This window comes from Thermobia domestica, chromosome 12, assembly GCF_964235325.1.
Source record: "Thermobia domestica chromosome 12, izTheDome1.hap1.1, whole genome shotgun sequence".
Lineage (NCBI taxonomy): Eukaryota > Metazoa > Arthropoda > Insecta > Zygentoma > Lepismatidae > Thermobia > Thermobia domestica.
The window spans coordinates 82,458,603-82,478,573 of NC_137465.1; the positions used below are offsets into that span (position 1 = coordinate 82,458,603).

General features: G+C 37.0%; 1 protein-coding gene across 8 annotated transcripts in view; it reads right to left on the reverse strand.

The window, feature by feature from the left end:
* Positions 1 to 19,971, reverse strand: part of LOC145666536 (zwei Ig domain protein zig-8-like) — a 1,346,876-nt gene that overhangs the window by 571,344 nt on the left and 755,561 nt on the right. For all 8 annotated transcript variants that reach the window (XR_014127771.1, XM_081733847.1, XM_081733844.1 and 5 more), the window contains one exon: positions 13,331 to 13,544. Coding sequence is in view for 7 of the 8 variants with exons in the window: in XM_081733847.1 (XP_081589973.1) it covers positions 13,331 to 13,544 (214 nt within the window). In the remaining variant the exon portion in view is untranslated. The remainder of the gene's footprint in view (positions 1 to 13,330; positions 13,545 to 19,971) is intronic.

Below are 19,971 nucleotides of genomic sequence, written 5' to 3' on the forward strand. Positions count from 1 at the left end.
TTATCTCAATATATTGTAATTATTGTAATTAGAAGTAGACATGTCTTCGTGTTCTGCGTAATTCTCTTCAATTAGTGTTGGTGAAATGAAGTAGTTTGCTCTATGGTCCGAGGTGAAGTGTGGTTAAAGTTTTGATTGGATTTTTGGTGAAATCCGTTTTCGAGTCGCTTCAGTAGTTTAGATGATTGACTGAAAATTTGCTATTTTCAATTGAGGATCGTTAATTTTCAAACAATATTACATTTCCAACAATGTAGTTGGGTGTAATTTAAATTTAAACTTAATGTAAATTTAAATTTAACATTTAAAATTTTATAATAACTATGGAAGATGATTTTGATTCTTCTAACGATATCAGTAATCCGTTACCTGTTATTAGTGATGACATCAATAAAGACTGCAGGCCCGTAAATGCTGATATCCCCCATGTAAGCAACGCATCAGGATCAAAATTTAACCAAAAAGATCAAACCCAAAATGATACCGCTTTAAACAAGAGCATTGAATATTCAAACAGGCCTAACGAGACTACCTGTAAGCTTTGTAACAAATTGTGTGTTAGTTTAAAAGGTCTACCAATTCAAAATAGCAGGTGTCATTATGATATGAATATAACCAAACCATGCTCGCTTTCACGGAAGTCACAATCATCCATTGATAATGTTGATTACCCAAGAAAAAGGTCGATCTCCAAATGCAATAAGCATCTAGCAAGATTAAAGTCTTCTACTCCAATGTTACGCAGGGTACCTCGAGGGGCTAGAGCTACAGTGGCAGACACTCTGTGCGAGGTATTGCAACAGATAGTACATACAAACGAGTCAGAAGCTTGGATGGATTTTTTTTTTTTTTACGTAACACTGTACGTTCCATCAAAAGCTGACAAAGTGAATAATTTAACGTCATGGGTTAAACAAAGAGTGCAATGTTGGTCTGATTCTCGCTGCGAAGCCCTTCTCAACGACAGTAAAAAAATCCTTCAAAGCTCGACGACCAGCAAATTCTACTTTTAACATCAAGAGTGTCGAGAACAAATTAGTAGACGGTGATGTCCGCAGCGCAGTACGGCTTCTCATCTCAGAAGATACTATAGCTTCTCCGAATGGAACTGTATTAGAAGCATTAGAAAAGAAACATCCGGCTCACAGCCTCCCTTTTGAACCTCCCGGACTCATTGAGCCCAATATTGTAGCGCCTAGAGTATCATCTGACGAGTTTACGAAGGCATTTAAATCCTTTCCCTCCTGGTCATCAGGAGGTATGGACAGTCTCCGTCCTTCAATATTAAAGGACCTCCTACTATCCCAAGACTGCAAAGCTAAAGACCACCTGACTAACGCTATCTGAGATTTTCTCCACCTGATTATTTCGGGTGATGTGCCCACGGAAATTAGACCTATTTCTTTGGAGCATCACTAAAAGCTTTGAGAAAGAAAAGTGGCGGCATTCGTCCCATCGCAGTAGGCAATGTGTGGAGGAGGTTGTCAGCTAAAATAATTTGCCATAGAATTAGAGAACCTCTAACACATTTACTATCCCCACACCAACTACGAGTTTGCGTCCCACATGGAGCAGAAGCAGCAGTCCACGCTGCTCGCATGTACTACTCTCTTCCACACCATCAGGAGAAAGTGTTTCTGAAGATAGACTATAGAAACGCATTTAACGAGTTGAATCGTGATTCTATACTCATACAGGTGAAAAACAGTTTTCCGTTGTAATGTATTCAGAATCTAGTCATTTATAAAATATTATTATTATTATTATTATTATTATTATTATTATTATTATTATTATTATTATTATTATGTTATTGTTTCCTTGCTTTGGTCATTATTTTTACTTCACGGCATTGTAGTTTTGTTTTTACGAATTTAATTTCTCACTTATTATCAACTGGAGCATGCTGGGAGCTTTGCTGGCTCGCCATGTAAAATTTCTCAGCTGCTTTAGTTGACGTAATTGCCTGGTGAGTTAACTTCATTTTTTTATAGCTCATCAATTATTTATAGTTTTGTGACAGTATAATCGAGTCTTGCCAGTAATATACGTATTGCAGATAAGTTTAAAATATATACATATATTTATGTGAATATTCCGAGTATTAGTTCATATATTTTTCATACATAATAATTATAATTATTTGTCATTTTTTTATCTTTTGGCTGACGCCATTTTTGTAACAAAAAAGAAGAAGGACTATTGTGTCCTCGTGGTTAAGGTAATTTTGAATAAAACTAAAAATATTACATATCCACAACTTAGAGTTGACAAAACTAAATTGCGTTTAGTTTCTTGTTGAATATTTTTGATAATTAAAGATTATATATATAATTGTTAATTATTGACTTTTTTTTAATGTCTAAAAACCAGCAGTATAACCTCAATAGTATATAGAATTCATGTATGTATTTTGGCCAGAAACCAAATTAGATTTTCGGGAAGTTAAATAACTCATCCAGCTGTGTGGTTGTTTTGTCTCTCTGGCCTTACGGCCTGCTTTCCAATACATGTTTGGATTTATTCAATGTTGTCTTGGGTGGGTTGTGGGGACGGAGAGAGGAAATGGTTACATATAATAGATTACGTCAACTCACTCTCGTATGTTTTTGTTTCTGGCCTTTAATCGAAGTAGCTCGGGGGCATGTAGTCTTTGCTATTACTTGTATTTGTTTGATAGTGAAAGAAACCTGTCTGTTTCTTGTGTTATCAATTGGATTATAAACAACAGGTGTAGATTGCTGGTGTGTAGCCTTGAACTTACGAATACAGGTACGTGCTATTATTTAATAGGAAAAAAAAACAAAAACAAAAAAGCGACAGCTATATTCTGTTAAGGTCTTACAAGCTTCATTTATTTGTTTTGCCAATAAATATTTGTAATAATTCATAATGTCAGAATCTGAAGAAGATAAGGACTTGCACCTTACTCGTTCCGGAAAGGTATGGGGTGCAAAACCCGAGGCGAAGTCACAAGTTACTCAAACCGATTTTGTGTCAGGAGGTGATAGTGGGACTAGTAAACATATGAAAGGCGGACAAACGCTACCTCATATGAATGAGAGTTCGGGTTCAATCCCTCATAGCAAATTAGAACAAAATGTACAATTGAAGCTTATCGATATGTATGTGAATCAACTTCCGATGTGCGATGGTACAGTGCCCGACCAATTGTATACCTTTTTAGTCCAATTGAGTGAATTGGACGAGTTGGACATTTTTCCTTTCGAATGTTTAATGTTGGCAGTGAGATCCAGGATGAGATATCCTCTTAGTGATATTTTTACTGAAGCCTGTTCTTTGGCTAGCGCTTGGGACCCTGTATGTAGGCACGTTCTTCGGCAGTTAATTTCTGACTGTGCCCAACATCACCTTATGGTTACTAATTTTTATCGTCCCCAAGGTCCATGTGAACGTATTAAGGACTATGTAAAGAGGGTGTGTACTAGTGTAAAAATTTTAGATCTTACAGTGGGTGAAGAAAGTATATTGCGTGCAATTGCTTCGGGTGTTACTCCCAGTGTTAGGGAGAAATTATTCTATGCTGGAATGCCTAAATCCATGAGAGACTTTGAACAATTATTGGAACAGTATATGAAGCATGAACTTTATTCTCTGCAATTCAATAATTCGTTTCAACCCACATCGTCCTATACGAGAACTGCTACTGATAGTGCTTCCCCCTCGTTTCATAAATCTAGATCGGGGCATTATTTTTCTCCAAAAGGTGGTAGAACTTTTCACAATAAAGATAGTGCTGCGCGCTTGCCTTCGTCTTCCTTTAATTCTATGAACACAAAAGGACATTCGTATAATACTGAAGGCCAGGGACGCTTCAGTACCATTTCACAAGAGACTAATAGAGGTGTTTATGTGTTAATTAAGCTGTTTAGTAAACAATATCATGCTTGTATAGACTCAGCATCTTCAATCAATTTAATAAATAATGAGGTGTTTCAGTTTTTGAAAACAAAAATGAACTTAAAAATTATTCCTAAAACATTTAAAGGAAAGGCAGTTAATAATACCGAACTTGTGTTAGACAAGTGTGTACGATTCAGTTTTAAAATACAAAACAAACTTATTAGTGTGCGCTCATTTGTCTATCCAGAACTTGAATTTCCTGTTTTATTGGGTTTGGAATTTTTGAATGATGCTCAGTGCTACATGGACTTTAAGAGTAAATCTTTAAAACTTCAACGCTATCAACTGTCTATTCCCCTACTTACGGGAATAACAACTCAACTCCCCCCACCCTCCCCTAGATCTTTTTCCAACATGGATACTGGTGCCTTTGATTCTACTTGCAGGAAGTCTGTCGATGAAGGGCACCCAATACACGCTCTTTTTGGGGATGCTGTCACCTCAGATACTTCCTGCGCTGTTCGAATGTTTAACAATGCAGAGGATCGTCGATCTAAGGCTACATCTGTTTATTTTGTTGCTGGGGCACGGTGGAAGGATTCACATTCTCGGCTCTCTGAGGGGAACCTGATTCCTGGCGTTTCTGGTGAGGTGGATGTCCCGGTAAGATACGCCACTGACATTCAAAAACAGCAGGTGAGGTCTTTATCTATGAATAATTATGAGAATCGAGAGTCCACACGTTCAGCGAGTGCTTATCATTTGCCAGCGAAAAATGAATGTTTATCAACAAAAAGACAAAAGAAAAATAACAGCTGTTTTCCTATACACCTGTTTGTGCCAGACATTCAACCAGTGGAATATGAAATGTACTGTTGTAGTGTTGATAATGCAGCCAACATGGCTCCTAGTGTTGATACGAATAGTATTATAAATGGTGTTGATAAAAAGTTGCTTGTTTCAAATCCTACATTAAGTTCGTTTGTTCAATATATGTGTGATGAATTTAAAGAAGTTCTTACAGACAAAATAGGTAAGGTTACCAATTTTGAATATCACTTAAAATTAAAGGATAACACTGTTGTTTGTGAAAAACAGTATCCGCTGTCGAAAGCTCACAGAAATGAGATGAGAAAATTTATAGAAGAATATAAGCGTAATGGGGTCATTCAAGAAGCGAATTCTGATTACCGATCTCCTTGTTTTATTGTTAAAAATTCCAAAGGGGAAGGTAGAGTAGTTTTAAATTACGCGAAATTAAATGAGCATTTAATGGGTGACAATATGATCTGTCCTAATGTAGAAGAGTGTATGGCTTCACTAGCTAACGCTAAGATAATATCACATATTGATGCCAAACGGAGTTTTCATCAAATTGTCCTTGCAGAAAGTAGTAGGGCCTACACGGCCTTTGCTTTTGAGGGGAAAACCTATGTGTGGAATAGAATCCCTATGGGAATAAAGATAGGAAGTCAAGCAATTACTCGTGTTTTGTATGATGTGCTGGGTGATCTAAAAGGAAAGGGTGTTGATTTCTATATTGACGATATTGTCCTAACTTCTTCAGATGTAGAATCTCACAAGAATTTGTTGCTTGAGGTATTTTCTAGATTGCGTTCTAGAGGGATAACGGTCTCGCCTCAAAAGTGTAAGCTGTTTCAAACTTCTATTCAGTATTTGGGTTTTTTGTTTTCTGATGGTAATGTTTCATTACTCCCTGAGCGTATTGAGGCGATCCGTCGATTGCCACCCCCCCGTTGTAGAAGAGGGGTTCAGAAATTATTGGGAGCTCTGGGGTATTATGCGAAACATTGTCCTAATTATGCAGAAATAATGTCTCCTATTACGGAGTTAAAATCTCCTAAGAAAAAATTTGAGTGGGGGCCTAGGCAGGTTGATGCTTTTAAAAGAATAAAGGAAGCCTTTGAAGAAAATATAATATTAAAGGTTCCTGATTTTAATAAGAGATTTTATCTTCAGGCAGATGCATCTCTAAAATGCCTGGCTGCGACAATCTCACAAAAGACAACTGATGGTTCAATGCTCCCTATTGTTTTCTACTCTAAACGTTTAAAGGAGGCTGGCGCTAATCGTACAATCTTTGAACTGGAACTGCTTAGTATCTTTAATGCAGTGATTAGATTTCAGCAGTTCTTGGTAAATGAATTTACTATCCTTACTGACAATATGAGTTTGGTACATATGTTACGCAATCCTAAGAAAGTATCTCGTTATGGTAACATAATTCAGAGACTTTTTGAGTTCAATTTTAAAATTGAACATATTACCTCGGGACAGAATTTAATACCGGATTTTCTCACCCGTATATATGACACCAATTTGTATGATGTGTTAGATGAACCACTGGATGAAGATGTTTATGCTAAGAATTTTATTTGTAGTTTGCGAGATTTGCCTCTAGCCTATGGTGATATTAGGAATTATCAAAAAACTGAATCTGACACGAAAGACTTATATCAACAAGTGGCTAATAATGGAAATAAGTTGGGTAATTATAGAATAGAAAATGGTATTCTTTACCAGCGAACTAAAGCTCGTAATGTTCAGTATAAAATATTGTTACCTTTGTGTTTGAGAAATATGATCATGAGTTACTATCACGAATTTCAGCTAACGGGCAATCATATTGGTTATTTTAAAACTTTATGTAAAATTCGTAGGCTTTTCACTTGGCCGAATATGATGGCTGATATCAAGTCTTTTGTAACCACTTGCCATACGTGTCAAATTTCGAAACCTAGACTAGTCAAACCTCAAGGGGAATTAATATCTAAATATAATAAGATTCCTAATGGGCATCTATTTGCCGATTTGGCTGGTCCTTTGCCCATTAGTTCTGGCTATTCTTATGTGTTATTGGTACTTGATAACTGTACGCGTTTTTTGCATTTAATTCCATTGCGGAAGGCCAATAGCACTACTATTACACGCGAATTATATAACATTTTTTGTAAATGTGGTTTCGCGTTTTCTCTCACTACGGATAGGGCTTCTTATTTTACAAGTTATACCTTTAGGTCTTTCCTGCATGGCTTAGGTATTAAGCATATACTTAGTTCACCCTATTTTCCTGGGGGAAACGCCGTGGAACGATACGTGCAGGTTTTGAAAACGGCTATCAGAAGTTATTTTCATGACAAACAAGACAAGTGGTCGAGTTATTTGAAAGAATTACAATTTGGCATTAATGCGGCAGTTCATTCAGAACTTAAATGTAGCCCGTTTCGTTTGTATATGGGAAGAGAACCCATTGATCCCTTAATGGCTAGGTGGGATATTTCTGATAACGATATTGTAGCTCCAGAGGCCAAGGATATTTGGTCTAAGGTATTTCACAATATGGAAAAAGTATGGAATGAACGAAGACGTATTTATAATAAACGAGTAACTCCAGTAACATTTTCAGAAGGGGATAAAGTGCTGTATCGCTCTCATATTCTGTCGTCTAAGAAAGATGCGATTAATAAATCCTTGTCGCCCTTATGGGTTGGGCCCGTGGTTATTGACTTGTTTTTGAGTAAAAATACAGCTTTGTTATTCAATGAATCTCAAAATAGGAAGTTTCCTTATCATGTATCGTTATTAAAACGCTACTTACCTCGGATGCATGTTAATGATCCTTAAGGTTTAAGAAGGTCTGGCATGACTACTAGATATATAATATTTACATATAAATATGTTTCTCTGGTTTTGTTGTGTTAATTGCACTTCATAATTTGTTTTTTGTGGCCACAAAAACGTCAAAATTATCTATATGTAATACTTATTTCCTTTGTATATATTTGGTAGTTGTATCATTTACTATATATTATATATATGTATTTATGGTTTATATATTTCAATGATATATTTTCTGAATAAGGTTGGTATCATTCTGGGCCTGAAAAAGTTCAGCCTGATCACCTGAACTTTTTCAGACGGAGGAGGGTGATATGTAATGTATTCAGAATCTAGTCATTTATAAAATATTATTATTATTATTATTATTATTATTATTATTATTATTATTATTATTATTATTATTATTATGTTATTGTTTCCTTGCTTTGGTCATTATTTTTACTTCACGGCATTGTAGTTTTGATTTTACGAATTTAATTTCTCACTTATTATCAACTGGAGCATGCTGGGAGCTTTGCTGGCTCGCCATGTAAAATTTCTCAGCTGCTTTAGTTGACGTAATTGCCTGGTGAGTTAACTTCATTTTTTTATAGCTCATCAATTATTTATAGTTTTGTGACAGTATAATCGAGTCTTGCCAGTAATATACGTATTGCAGATAAGTTTAAAATATATACATATATTTATGTGAATATTCCGAGTATTAGTTCATATATTTTTCATACATAATAATTATAATTATTTGTCATTTTTTATCTTTTGGCTGACGCCATTTTTGTAACAAAAAAGAAGAAGGACTATTGTGTCCTCGTGGTTAAGGTAATTTTGAATAAAACTAAAAATATTACATATCCACAACTTAGAGTTGACAAAACTAAATTGCGTTTAGTTTCTTGTTGAATATTTTTGATAATTAAAGATTATATATATAATTGTTAATTATTGACTTTTTTTTTAATGTCTAAAAACCAGCAGTATAACCTCAATAGTATATAGAATTCATGTATGTATTTTGGCCAGAAACCAAATTAGATTTTCGGGAAGTTAAATAACTCATCCAGCTGTGTGGTTGTTTTGTCTCTCTGGCCTTACGGCCTGCTTTCCAATACATGTTTGGATTTATTCAATGTTGTCTTGGGTGGGTTGTGGGGACGGAGAGAGGAAATGGTTACACCGTTAATTTATCGATACGTCCATCAGTGTTACTCGCAACCAAGCAACTTATACTTAGGAGACGAAATAATCCTCTCTCAGCATGGCGTACAACAAGGCGACCCTCTCGATCCTAGTTTGTTCGCACTAACTTTACAATATATCGTTAACAGTATCAATACGGAATGAACATATGGTATTTGGATGACGGGACTGCAGCTGGAGACAAGGATACAGTACTAGAGACATTAGAAATGACCCGTAGACAGGCTAAGGAGATCGGATTGCAAATGAATTTCTTCAAATGTGAGGTCAGCTTTCTCGGAGTCTCCAATGAGCAGGCTAATAACCTCTTCAAGCTGTTTGACGAAGCCGCGCCTGGAATTCAAAGAATTTCGACAAATAACGCCAGCTTACTACGAGCAGCATTATCTAATGAGGCAAGACGAACAATATTAAAAGACAAAATTTCTAAATTAGAATTCTTCTTTACATGTCTTTCCTTGATTTCAGCACACTCTGCCTTTTACCTACTATATGCAACATTGTTCATGCCAAGGCTGTTATACTTTCTTCGCTGTGCTTTATCTTGGTGGGATGCTGATCTTCTGGAAAGCTATGGCAACACCTTACAAACCGGTCTAGTATCTATCCTGAATTGCTCACTCAACAGTAACTTGATTGCAGGCGTCCCTACCTGTTAACCACGGAGGTTTTGGCATTGGCCGCGCCGTGGACCTCGCTATTTCATCCTTCCTGTCTTTATTTTATGGCGCTAAGCCTTTGATCGAGACCATTCTCCAACAAGATCTTAGCCTTGTAATGGATTCGGATGTCAACGACAGCATCTCTAAGTGGCCATTTATCGTGGGATCAGATCCCCCTAATCATGATAAAATAGGATTACAATCCTCTTGGGACGTTCCCCTTATAAATCATCACTTTTCTTCTCTACTTAAGTCATCCGATAACCCACAAGACAAGGCCAGACTCCTAGCTACATCATCTCCTGAAGCAGGCGTTTGGCACCATGCTATTCCATCACTTTTAGGATTGCACTAATTTCAGCAGGCGTTCTTTCCATACGCGAACCGTTGGAATCTAGCCGTGCAGACGGTAAGAGGCCAGATGGTAGGACCCTAATACCGTGGAAGAAAGGGAAAGCACTTCTATGGGATTTTACTTGTTCCGATACCTTCGCCCCATCAAATCTACATTCTTCTTCAGCACAAGCTAGGAACATGGCTGCTCACCGTGAAACAGAAAAACGCAAGATGTACAGCAATTTACTTGACATATATCATTTTGTCACTATAGCTATCGAATCAGGTGGTTCCTGGGGTCCCGAAGGTCTTAACTTTATGAAAGAAGTCGGACACCGCATTTATTTATCGTCAGGAGACGCTAGAGCAACCTCTTTTCTAATGCAACGCATTAGTATGACAATACAAAGAGGGAACGTTGCATCAGTTTTGGGAACGCTACCCTCTAGTAAGGAAGTGGAGGGTATCGTTTTTCTTATTTCTTAAATTATAAATACCTACTGTATTGTATATTTCTCGAATTATAAGCGTCTATTTTCTTGAATATTTTTTTAAATTTAAGTGCACTTTTACTATATATTTTAAAATTATAATGCCTGTTGTATATTTCTTGAATTATATGTGTCTATTTGACTCTCTCTCTCTCTCTCTCTCTGTATATATATATATATATATATATATATATATATATGTATATATATATATATATATATATATATATATTGGTCGTAACCTACCGACTGGAAAAATATAGCAATATATTCATCTAACCTAAAACAGTGTCAAGAGAAAATACAATTTTCTCCTTAGTGCTGCAATATATAATATGAATAAAAATTATTAGAGATATACTATAATAATAACGATAATAATAATAACAATAAAGTCCTAATACCAGCGCTAGTTTTCTATCTAATTAATATTACATAAATAGATAATATGCATAACATGTAATATAGAGAAATGTATGTTATTTTTTAACATCTTACCAGTAATTATTAATTAAAGCTATTTAACATATTAAAATCAGCAAGCGGCCAAAGAGAGGTCGCTTGGAAGGGAAGGGCGTACTGATGTTTAATAATGAGGCAACTTAAGCCTTCTTCTCGTCACAGGTCGTTTTAGAGACAACTAGTAAATTTATATTATATGTAATACTCTTACCTTCGTTTGTTTCTTAATTGTATTTATGTTCAATGATGTTACACAAATTGCTTTGAATGAAGAAGCAAAAATTAAAACAACAACTAGAAAATGTAAAACTTAGTGACGGATAAAAATCAAACAAGTTTTTTCATAGGTGTTCTTCCTTATTTGCAGGTCACTTGCCGCAGAAGCTTTTATGCTCCACGGTCTTCCGCTAACCTCTTTGTCTTCACGTATGCTCTTTCTGATTTTATATCATCCATTAATTGTAGTTCCTTCGCCCCCTCCCTTTCTTTCCCGCCATCATACCCTCCAGGACGTCCCTCATGATACAATTTCTTCTTAGGCAATGTTTCAACCAGTTTCTCTTCCTCTTCTTAATAATATCTAAAAGTGTCATTTTCTGCCCCACCGTTTCTAACACTCTCTCATTCGTTTTCCGCTCGACCCAACAAATTTTTCCATTCTTCTCCACACCCACATTTCGAAGGCTTCCAGTCAATTTTCATCATTTCTACGTAATGTCCACCTTCTCGCCCCATACAGTACAACACTCCACACAAAGCATTTTATGAGTCTTTTTCTCAACTCTCTATTTAAGGTCCCACAAAACAGACTTTTCTTCTTCCCAAAGGCTTCTTTTGCCATTCCTATCCTTGTTCTCATTTCACGTTCGCACTTCGTGTCATTGCTAAGAATACTACTCAGATATCGAAAACTATTCACTTGTTCCTTCTTTTATATTTGACACAGACTCCTTCGTTCCAATCACAACGGCTTTTGTCTAACACTCATCTTCATCCCATATTCTCCAAAGCCCTTCCTCATTTCTTCTAACATTTTATTGATTTTCTTTTCAGATTCTGCAACAAGCACCATATCATCTGCAAATCTTATGCATCTAATCATTCTACCTCCCACCGAAATGCAGTATGTTTCATATAGGTTCTTTTTCACTGTCTTCTCTAGATAGACATTAAGTATTGTTGGCAAGAGGCAGCATTCTTGTCGAGCTCCCCTTCCAATTGAACTCTCTTCCGTCAGTTCTTCCCATATCCTAACACTTACTGTTGGTTCAATCAACAAGTATTATCTGTAATTTAGAAATTTTGTGAGAATAAAAAATTCAACTTCCAACTGGAATGTCATGTTCGATAAATTAGTATAACGATAAATTAAGACTGGGAAACTCATACAAATTTAACTGCAGAACGTCCAGACTGATATTAACATTCTATTTCTTAGTATACATTCCCATCAATCAATTTTTGGCCAAATATAAATAAGATGGCCGACTACCCAAGTGAGGGGTATTTGGAAAGTCTAATGCGTTCGGCAAAACCAACACAAACCTGGAGTGATGGAGGAAGAAAAGGGTTATGGAGCGTAGTGCTCCCTGCAATACCTACATCGATGTTACAGTCAAGAAAGTGTGTGGGCTTCAAATCCAGAACAGCCCTAATTTTATTCTTGTCCTGTCCCAAAAGAGAGCGAGCCTTACTTCTTATTTACTAATTACGACTACATCTTCGTGACCAAGTCTCACCGTTACAAGCATTTTGCTTTAACTTCAAGGTGATTTGTCGCAAACTTAGATGATTCCATGCAGAACTGTTTGCCACTAATCAGTTCCATTTTACGCAAGGAATTCCGTGTTTAATACTGTCTATAAATTTCAATCTCCTTCTTACTATCTCTACTTCATATCACACCTTACCTTTTATCTCATGAGCACTATTTCTTCTTACGGTGTGTGAAAAGTGTTCCACTCATTTTCATTTACTCTTATTATTGCAATTATTACTCATTATTCTACTCTTCATATTATTCTATTACGAAATGCAAATGTGCAAGAACCAGTGGTTGAGCAAGGCCAATTTCGAGAATTGGTAGTCAAACACTGTAGTTGCGAGCACAAAGTCATTTTTTCTACGGTGGAACTGCGAGGAAGCAATTCCCTTTGAGTTCATTCCTGATAGTCGTATCAATCCCGACCTTTATTCAGAGCAGTAGGAACACTACAAGAAATACCCTGTATTGTGAATCGAAAGCGTGCCATGTTGCAACAGGATAATTCGGCTCAAAAAACACAACAAAAATGCAGGAACTTGATCACATGAAACTGATGTCCTGCCCGCTATGTAGTCCTGATTTTGCCCCTTGAAATTACTAGTGTTTCCGTACATGGAAATTATCTGAAATCATAATGATTTACCAGCCAGCTAAAGTTCGAAACAGCAGCCACTCTCTTCTATGCCTCTAAAAACGAGGCGTGAAATCTAGAAATTGGCAGGTAGGTGGCTACAAATAGTCAATGGGCTATACTTTGAATGTTAACTTTCTTTCATTGTGCAATAAATAAATGTATGTTGTGTACCAGAATATTGCAAAACTCTTAACTCATGTTTGTACATAGTAAATATTACATGAATTACAGAGTAAGAATATTAAATGTTTACGTACTTATATACCGTAGTACTCACCATTGATGTGGAGGTAAAATTGTATCACTCTTGGAGGATGGGTGGATATTTGACACTCGTACAAACCTTCATCCCTTTTAGTAGCATAAAAAATTTTTAGTCTCCAATTATTAGGGTACTGAAATTCTACTGTGTATCTAGAGTCTCCACTGTACGTATGCTGACCAACAGTTAACAATTCAAGATCACCATTTTGCCGGCGCACCCATGATACCTAGGAAACAAATTATCCGAATTAAAGAAAATAATCAAGATTTAAGACAAAGTTTTAATATGTATTTGAAGAAGGCACATTAGAAATGAATAACTTCTTGGTTCATGGCATGCTATATGAAGACCTGTAATGATTCTGTTAAAAAAACAATGATTATTAATTAATTAATGATTTGTTCGGCAACTATATATATATATATATATATATATATATATATATATATTTAAAGATGTACCGCATTTTCAAACTAGGAGATATAAAAGTTTATCTACGATGCTGCGTTTTGCTAGGAAAAAGAGTTAGCGGCTTCTGAAGAGATAACGACATATATATCAGTTTTTGTGAAAGTGTTAGTGCTCTGAAGTCTCCATTATTAAGAAACCAACTAAGTAACACCGAGTGAGTGAAGCGGAAATCGATCTACAATCGATGAGAATTTTGTGTTCAGGAACTGCATCACTCAGTAAGTACAACAAAATTAGTAAATGCCAGGCGTCTTAAAAGCAAAAATTTCACCATCAAGTTTGATTGTATTGCCAAACCCCGAGGCTCATTTATGGTCATGTTCTGTAGACAATAGCAGGGTTCTAAATGAGCTCCCTCACTAGAGCGCGCTCGTTTTAAATAAGTTTTATCATAAGCTGGGAGTTTGGAATATCATTTTGAAAATCTGGGAGTTGAGTTGAGTGTAACTCGAAACATAGGCATAAAATACGCTCAACACTGGATATGGTTTTCACAAACTAATGTAATCGTCCATTTGTACGTTTGCTGTTGTCCAATTTCTGAGAATAGACTTTGTTATAGAAACAAATAGTGCAGGTTAGAGAGATCAGCACTAGAAATAGTTATAGGCGAGTGAAAGTGCATCTATCTCAAGTGAGATAAGACTGGTTATGTGAGCGTGAGGTCAGACTGATGATGAGAGCGTGAGGTCGAGTGAGAATGGGATCAGACTGGTGAGGTGAGCGTGAGGTTGAGTGAGCTTGAGGTCAGGCTGGTTACGTGAGCGTGAGGTTGAGTGAGTGTCAGGTCAGACTGGTGAGGGGAGGTGAGCGTGAGGTCGAGTGAGTGTGAGGTTGAGTGAGGTTGGATCAAAGTAGACATCTGGTTCTTCTAGTAGCAGGGAGAAGTATATTGTAATTCGAAAACACTGTAGATTTTTTGTTCCCTACACAAAAGTTTCTTTTTCTCTATCTGAAGACAATACCTGCTGTGAAACGACCATAGGTAACCAGGGAGTATCTTTGGTCCGCTACCCTTTTTTTTATTGGTCAACTTCGGATAGAAGTTTTAGTGTCTTTGCCATCAGGTATTTCTTAGAAGCAAGTAGAAAATAATCATGGAATGTCTTGATGTTTTGTCAGGCACACTGGAGTATTTCGCCTCGAAGTCCGGTCAAGAATATTTATCATTTAGTATCATAAAGTAACTGATTAAATTAAATCGTTTTGTATTTACCTACAGTTTTAAAGATACATTACCGACCAAACAATTTGAATATCTTCTTTTGTCCCTTTAACTATAGTTTTCCCTTCTGATTTCGCTTGCTATTGTTTAGTAGGGATTTTGTAGGCTAAGTCAGTGTTTTATTTACGAAATTTCTAGAGGGGAGGGGAATCTTAAATCTTAGACTAGCACTTAACCACATAAGAATTGCAGCCCTCTCTTGCCCTCGGCCAAGTGGAGCCTATCTCTTCAACTACTTGGGTGCAATTTCCCCCCGAATATACTATTCGCCCCCAAAACAGAGTGCTTAAATTCTTAGCGAGATTCCCCTCCAAAATGAGTTTCCACATTGGTTCGAATGTTGAATACATTGCAGACTACATAACTTACTAGCCGTTGTTCATTCTTTCTAAACAGGATCAGTCTATACAGTATTTTCTTTCACCTTCCGTTATAATTTCATCTTTTCAAGCCACAGAGAATACATTCATTCACCTTCACAGTTCCCGTTCTTAAAAGAAAAATTATAGTACAGTAGAGCGTCGATTATCCGAATGTCGGTCAACCGAATGACCGCTTAACCGAACTGTGTACTCGCTCGCACCTGTTACCCTCCCACCCTACCGTCCGTCACCCCCCTCACTCCCAAACCAAGTTTTCCACAGTAGTCGTTGCACTGAGCCACCGCTGGCGGAACATTGCTTCTAATGGGGCCTTCATAAGGCGCTGCTGACCGGCCAAGCCGCCAGTCGCTGTGTTTCAACAATCAGCACACTTCTGTCGGTTTGGCACTGGCTGTACAAGTAGCGGCAGTATCAAAGCTGTTCACAGCAACAGCTGCGCCAGCTTAGAGTTCAGGCGTGCCGCTCCGCGTATGGCAAATAAACATGTACAGTTCGATTATCCGAACAAACCAGTTTTCCGAACACCCATGTCCCCCAAATTACTTCGGATAATCGACGCTCTACTGTATAATTAAAAGTGCGATTCTGTCCGTTTGAAAGAAAATATGCCCTCCCCCCAAAAAACGGCTAACGGGTGCAAGTTACATATTTTCTGGGTAAGTATTTGAGAGACATTGTTACATCTTGATAAGTATATAGAATTTCATGTACACCGACTATTTACTTGGAAATAAAATTCATATATTTAGCAAGTAATTGTTTCTGTATAAATATAACTACGCAGAACAGCCATAAATAAATGTTTTGCATTACTGGAGTAAATGTGCCAGTCCTCCACCACTTAACTCATTTTCTTATCATTTAATCGTTGTTCAGAGAGCGGAACAACTTAGGAGGAGTGTGTTCCTAAAGATATATTTCATCTATATTTTATCCAAAATGGAGATAACTTATACGATTTATGTAATATTAGTCGGACAAACACCGATGATTGATTTATTTCGACCAGGACCGGATTTAATGTTTGCCGCCCCTAGGCCCAATTGGGTTTGGCGCTCCCATTCCCCCGTCCATGAACAAAATTTTAACAATAGAAAACAATCATATAGAAAAAACTTATTTTTACAAATATCTTCGTTTTCGTACAAATTTTAATGCATTTTCACTTTGTATCCTGTAAAGAAAGATTTGAATTATTACAAAAATTAATTTTTTAAAGTAAATTTACAGAGAATGATTAATTTGAGTTTTAGAGTACGAGCTAGTTCAATAATACAAGAAATTCGTTTCGAGCCGCGGTGGCTTAGTGGTAGACCGTTCACCTTTGGTGCGTAGGGACCCGGGTTCGATCCCAGCCCCCGCCAAGTGAACTTTCTGGTGGACAAACACCGTGTGCGTGGGTTTTCTCGTTGTTCTTCCGTTTCATCCCACTTTATTAATTTCACCATTTCATTCATTCTTTCATCATAATCGTCTCCTTTCGCCTAACCGCCAAAAGCGTGGGACCTAAAACTGAAAGGTTTCATTTCGTGGGCTATTCCCGAAATAAGAATGTTGATGTATTTTTTCCTTTCGACTTCACAGTATACTCTTACTTATGAATGATATACTTTATAGTTGGATTTCTTTTCTTATTACTGCTGCAACACAGCATAACGTGTTCAATACACAATCGAACACTGTTTCCTTCAGCAATAGAATTAGTGAATATGTGAGCAGTACCGACGTGCTGCCCAGAGAGAATATTGATCTCCAAAAAGTGAAAAGTGACAAGACAACTGTTTGCTATGTAGCCATGTCATTTTAACTACTAATGATAAATTATTTCCGAATGTACCAAAAGTACATAAGATATATTTTTAATATTTTTACGACAACAGGATAATTCAATTAGAATAGTCAGATATGGGATTTTGTTGAGGGCCATTTTTGATCTCCGTCCATTCGTTCATAGGTCATTAATTAATATTTTAGTAAAACAATCTACGATTGCGCTCTTTAGATAAGCATTAATAATTTGCTGAAATGATAATGGGAGAAAAGAGGAAAGCTCGCGGACTTAAAGTTGTTTGTGAAGGTTCAAACAAGGGAGAATCCGGGAAAGTATCGAATGGACGCGGGGAAAACCGATGACTGAATATGGGTAGCGAAGCCACATGTCAGTGAACAATAGGATTAGAATTTTTTTAGGCCTTGGTCCGAAAACATTTGATCTAAAAAACAAAATTGAATTCTATTTCATCCCTCTGGTCTCGGGAAGGGGATAAAGCGACCACCTCTAGTGTGGTAATACTTAGTCTGTACTACTAGTTGGCTTTGATTAGATTTTCATTTGGCATCGTTCTTCGGCAGCGAGCCTATATGATACATGGACCTACAGTTTAAGGTGAAATCCGAACCACCGTCATTCAATGCCCTCGCACCAGGAATAGAACATGTGATCCCGTGCACCAAAGGCACGCGTGCTAGCCACTATACCAGCTGGGAGGGCTACAAGTTGGCTTTGTTGACACGGCGATAATAAGTGAATATCGTTTCACAGTGTGAAACTACAGTAGAATTCCGAACATTACAAATTCAGTCTAAAACTAGATATACAACCTTCTGTTGCACTAGAGGGATAAGGTCAGACAAAAAAAAAAAACTTATTCTTGAAGCGATTTTTGAACATCGCTTTTCGGCATCTCTTACCGTTTACGATCTATGGAAATCAATATTGAAACCAGAAGTAGTAGGAATTTACACTATTTCCAATTTTAATAAGGAGATAGGTGGAAATGGTGTATTTCTTTTAGACCCCGAATCGATTTCCGAAAACCTTTTGTCGCTGGTTACTACCGCTTTTGTGCTATGCATTACTGATGAAACCAAGGATGTTATAGAATAGAGGATATGTCCATACGTATGTTCATCCTATTAAATTAATGAAGCCAAAAAACAACCGAGTATCGCCAAGTCTGATTGGCTACTCTCATTTCCTCCATCGTCTGATTGGCTACTTTCGTTTCCGCCTTGATTTTTGGCTCAAAACCTTGCGATCCTATTGAGCGGAGTCTGCAGAGTAGGGGTGGCAAAACTGTGACGTATGGCTTCAAGATTTTGTTGTAAGCGCAGATCCTCTATTATATAAGATCCTTGGATGAAACCATAAAATAGTTCATTTCAACCCGGGGTACGAAATAGTTCGAAAATGGTGGGAGAAGGAAGTTCGACTTACTTGTCTGAACATTTTCATTACAATTATATTTCCATATTAAGTTATACCTGCCAACAGATTTTGGTGGGGGAAATGCATGTATAAAATTTTTGGTGGGGGATATTCACTCCTCCCCCCGGATTTCGCACCCTGTCTCAACTACTTCCGGCTCACTCAGAAGATTGTCGCACGAGATTGAATCTGTTCTTGGAATGCTGAATTGATTCCTGGAAACTGTTTGTCGTCCCCGGAAACCAACGGGAACGGAAATGGAAACCGAAACCGAAAAAAGGGGCAATCGACATCGTCCGTCTGATCATTATCGAAAACGATTGAATTGCTTGAAATGACCTTTCGAATATGGTTAGCTTTGGACTGAACCTAGGATTTTATCATACGAGTTTCTTTAAAATTTGTATCCTAAGGTAGTGGGAGTTAAAATATGATAAAATCAATCAAAGTCAGGAACATTTAACTAGGCAGGGGCACATAAACGGGGGAGGTCCACCGGGTTCGAAAACCCCCCAAAAATCCTAACTCAACAGACATGTACACAGTTTCGTAGTAAAACTATGGTTGCTTAGAAGAAAAAATTGATATAGCCTAAAAATGTAGTCATAAATTTCCTTTTCATATAAGAACAGCCGAGTTCTATCAGTTTTCCTCAGAATATAGGTCTGTACTTAAAAAATTACTTATTTTCGGGGGGATGAAGAGGTGTAGAATAACAACAGTTCAATACTACATAGACGTAGTGTCTTGTAGTATTAGATCCACTCCAAAACTTGGACACCTCCCAACAATAATTTCTCAGTGTGTGCCTGAAACTAGATAATATATATACGTATATATAGAGACATGTAAATGAGCGAACTTTCCAGGCGAACTCTCGTTTCCGAAAGTTAGTTTCCGAATTTTTCATAACCAATTTTTCCCGAACACTCATATTTATAATAACTTAGTCTGAACATTGTGTGATGACCGTGAGCTAGTTATGTGTTATACAGTATAGTCATTTGCACCATAATGATACAAGATGGACTGACACACATTGACATTATGCATGATATGAATAAACACGTAAAACATTATTGTAACTGAATCAATGCTTTCCACAAAGAAAAAATATTAAATAAAATGATTAATTTTGTATAGGTAATGCGTGAGAAAAAAAGAATTGCAAATGACTGCATTTCGCTCACTATCTTCCGTATAGTGACGCGACGACACATGTCTGCAGGCTGCAGTTAAATAAAATTTTTGGACTTTAAACTTGGTAGAGTGGGTCCGGATGTTACTTTTGGGGAATTCCCTTTGCTACTTTCGGGTGTGCTAGACGTGTCAACGGCTCAACGGTGACATCATTCCCTTTCTTTTA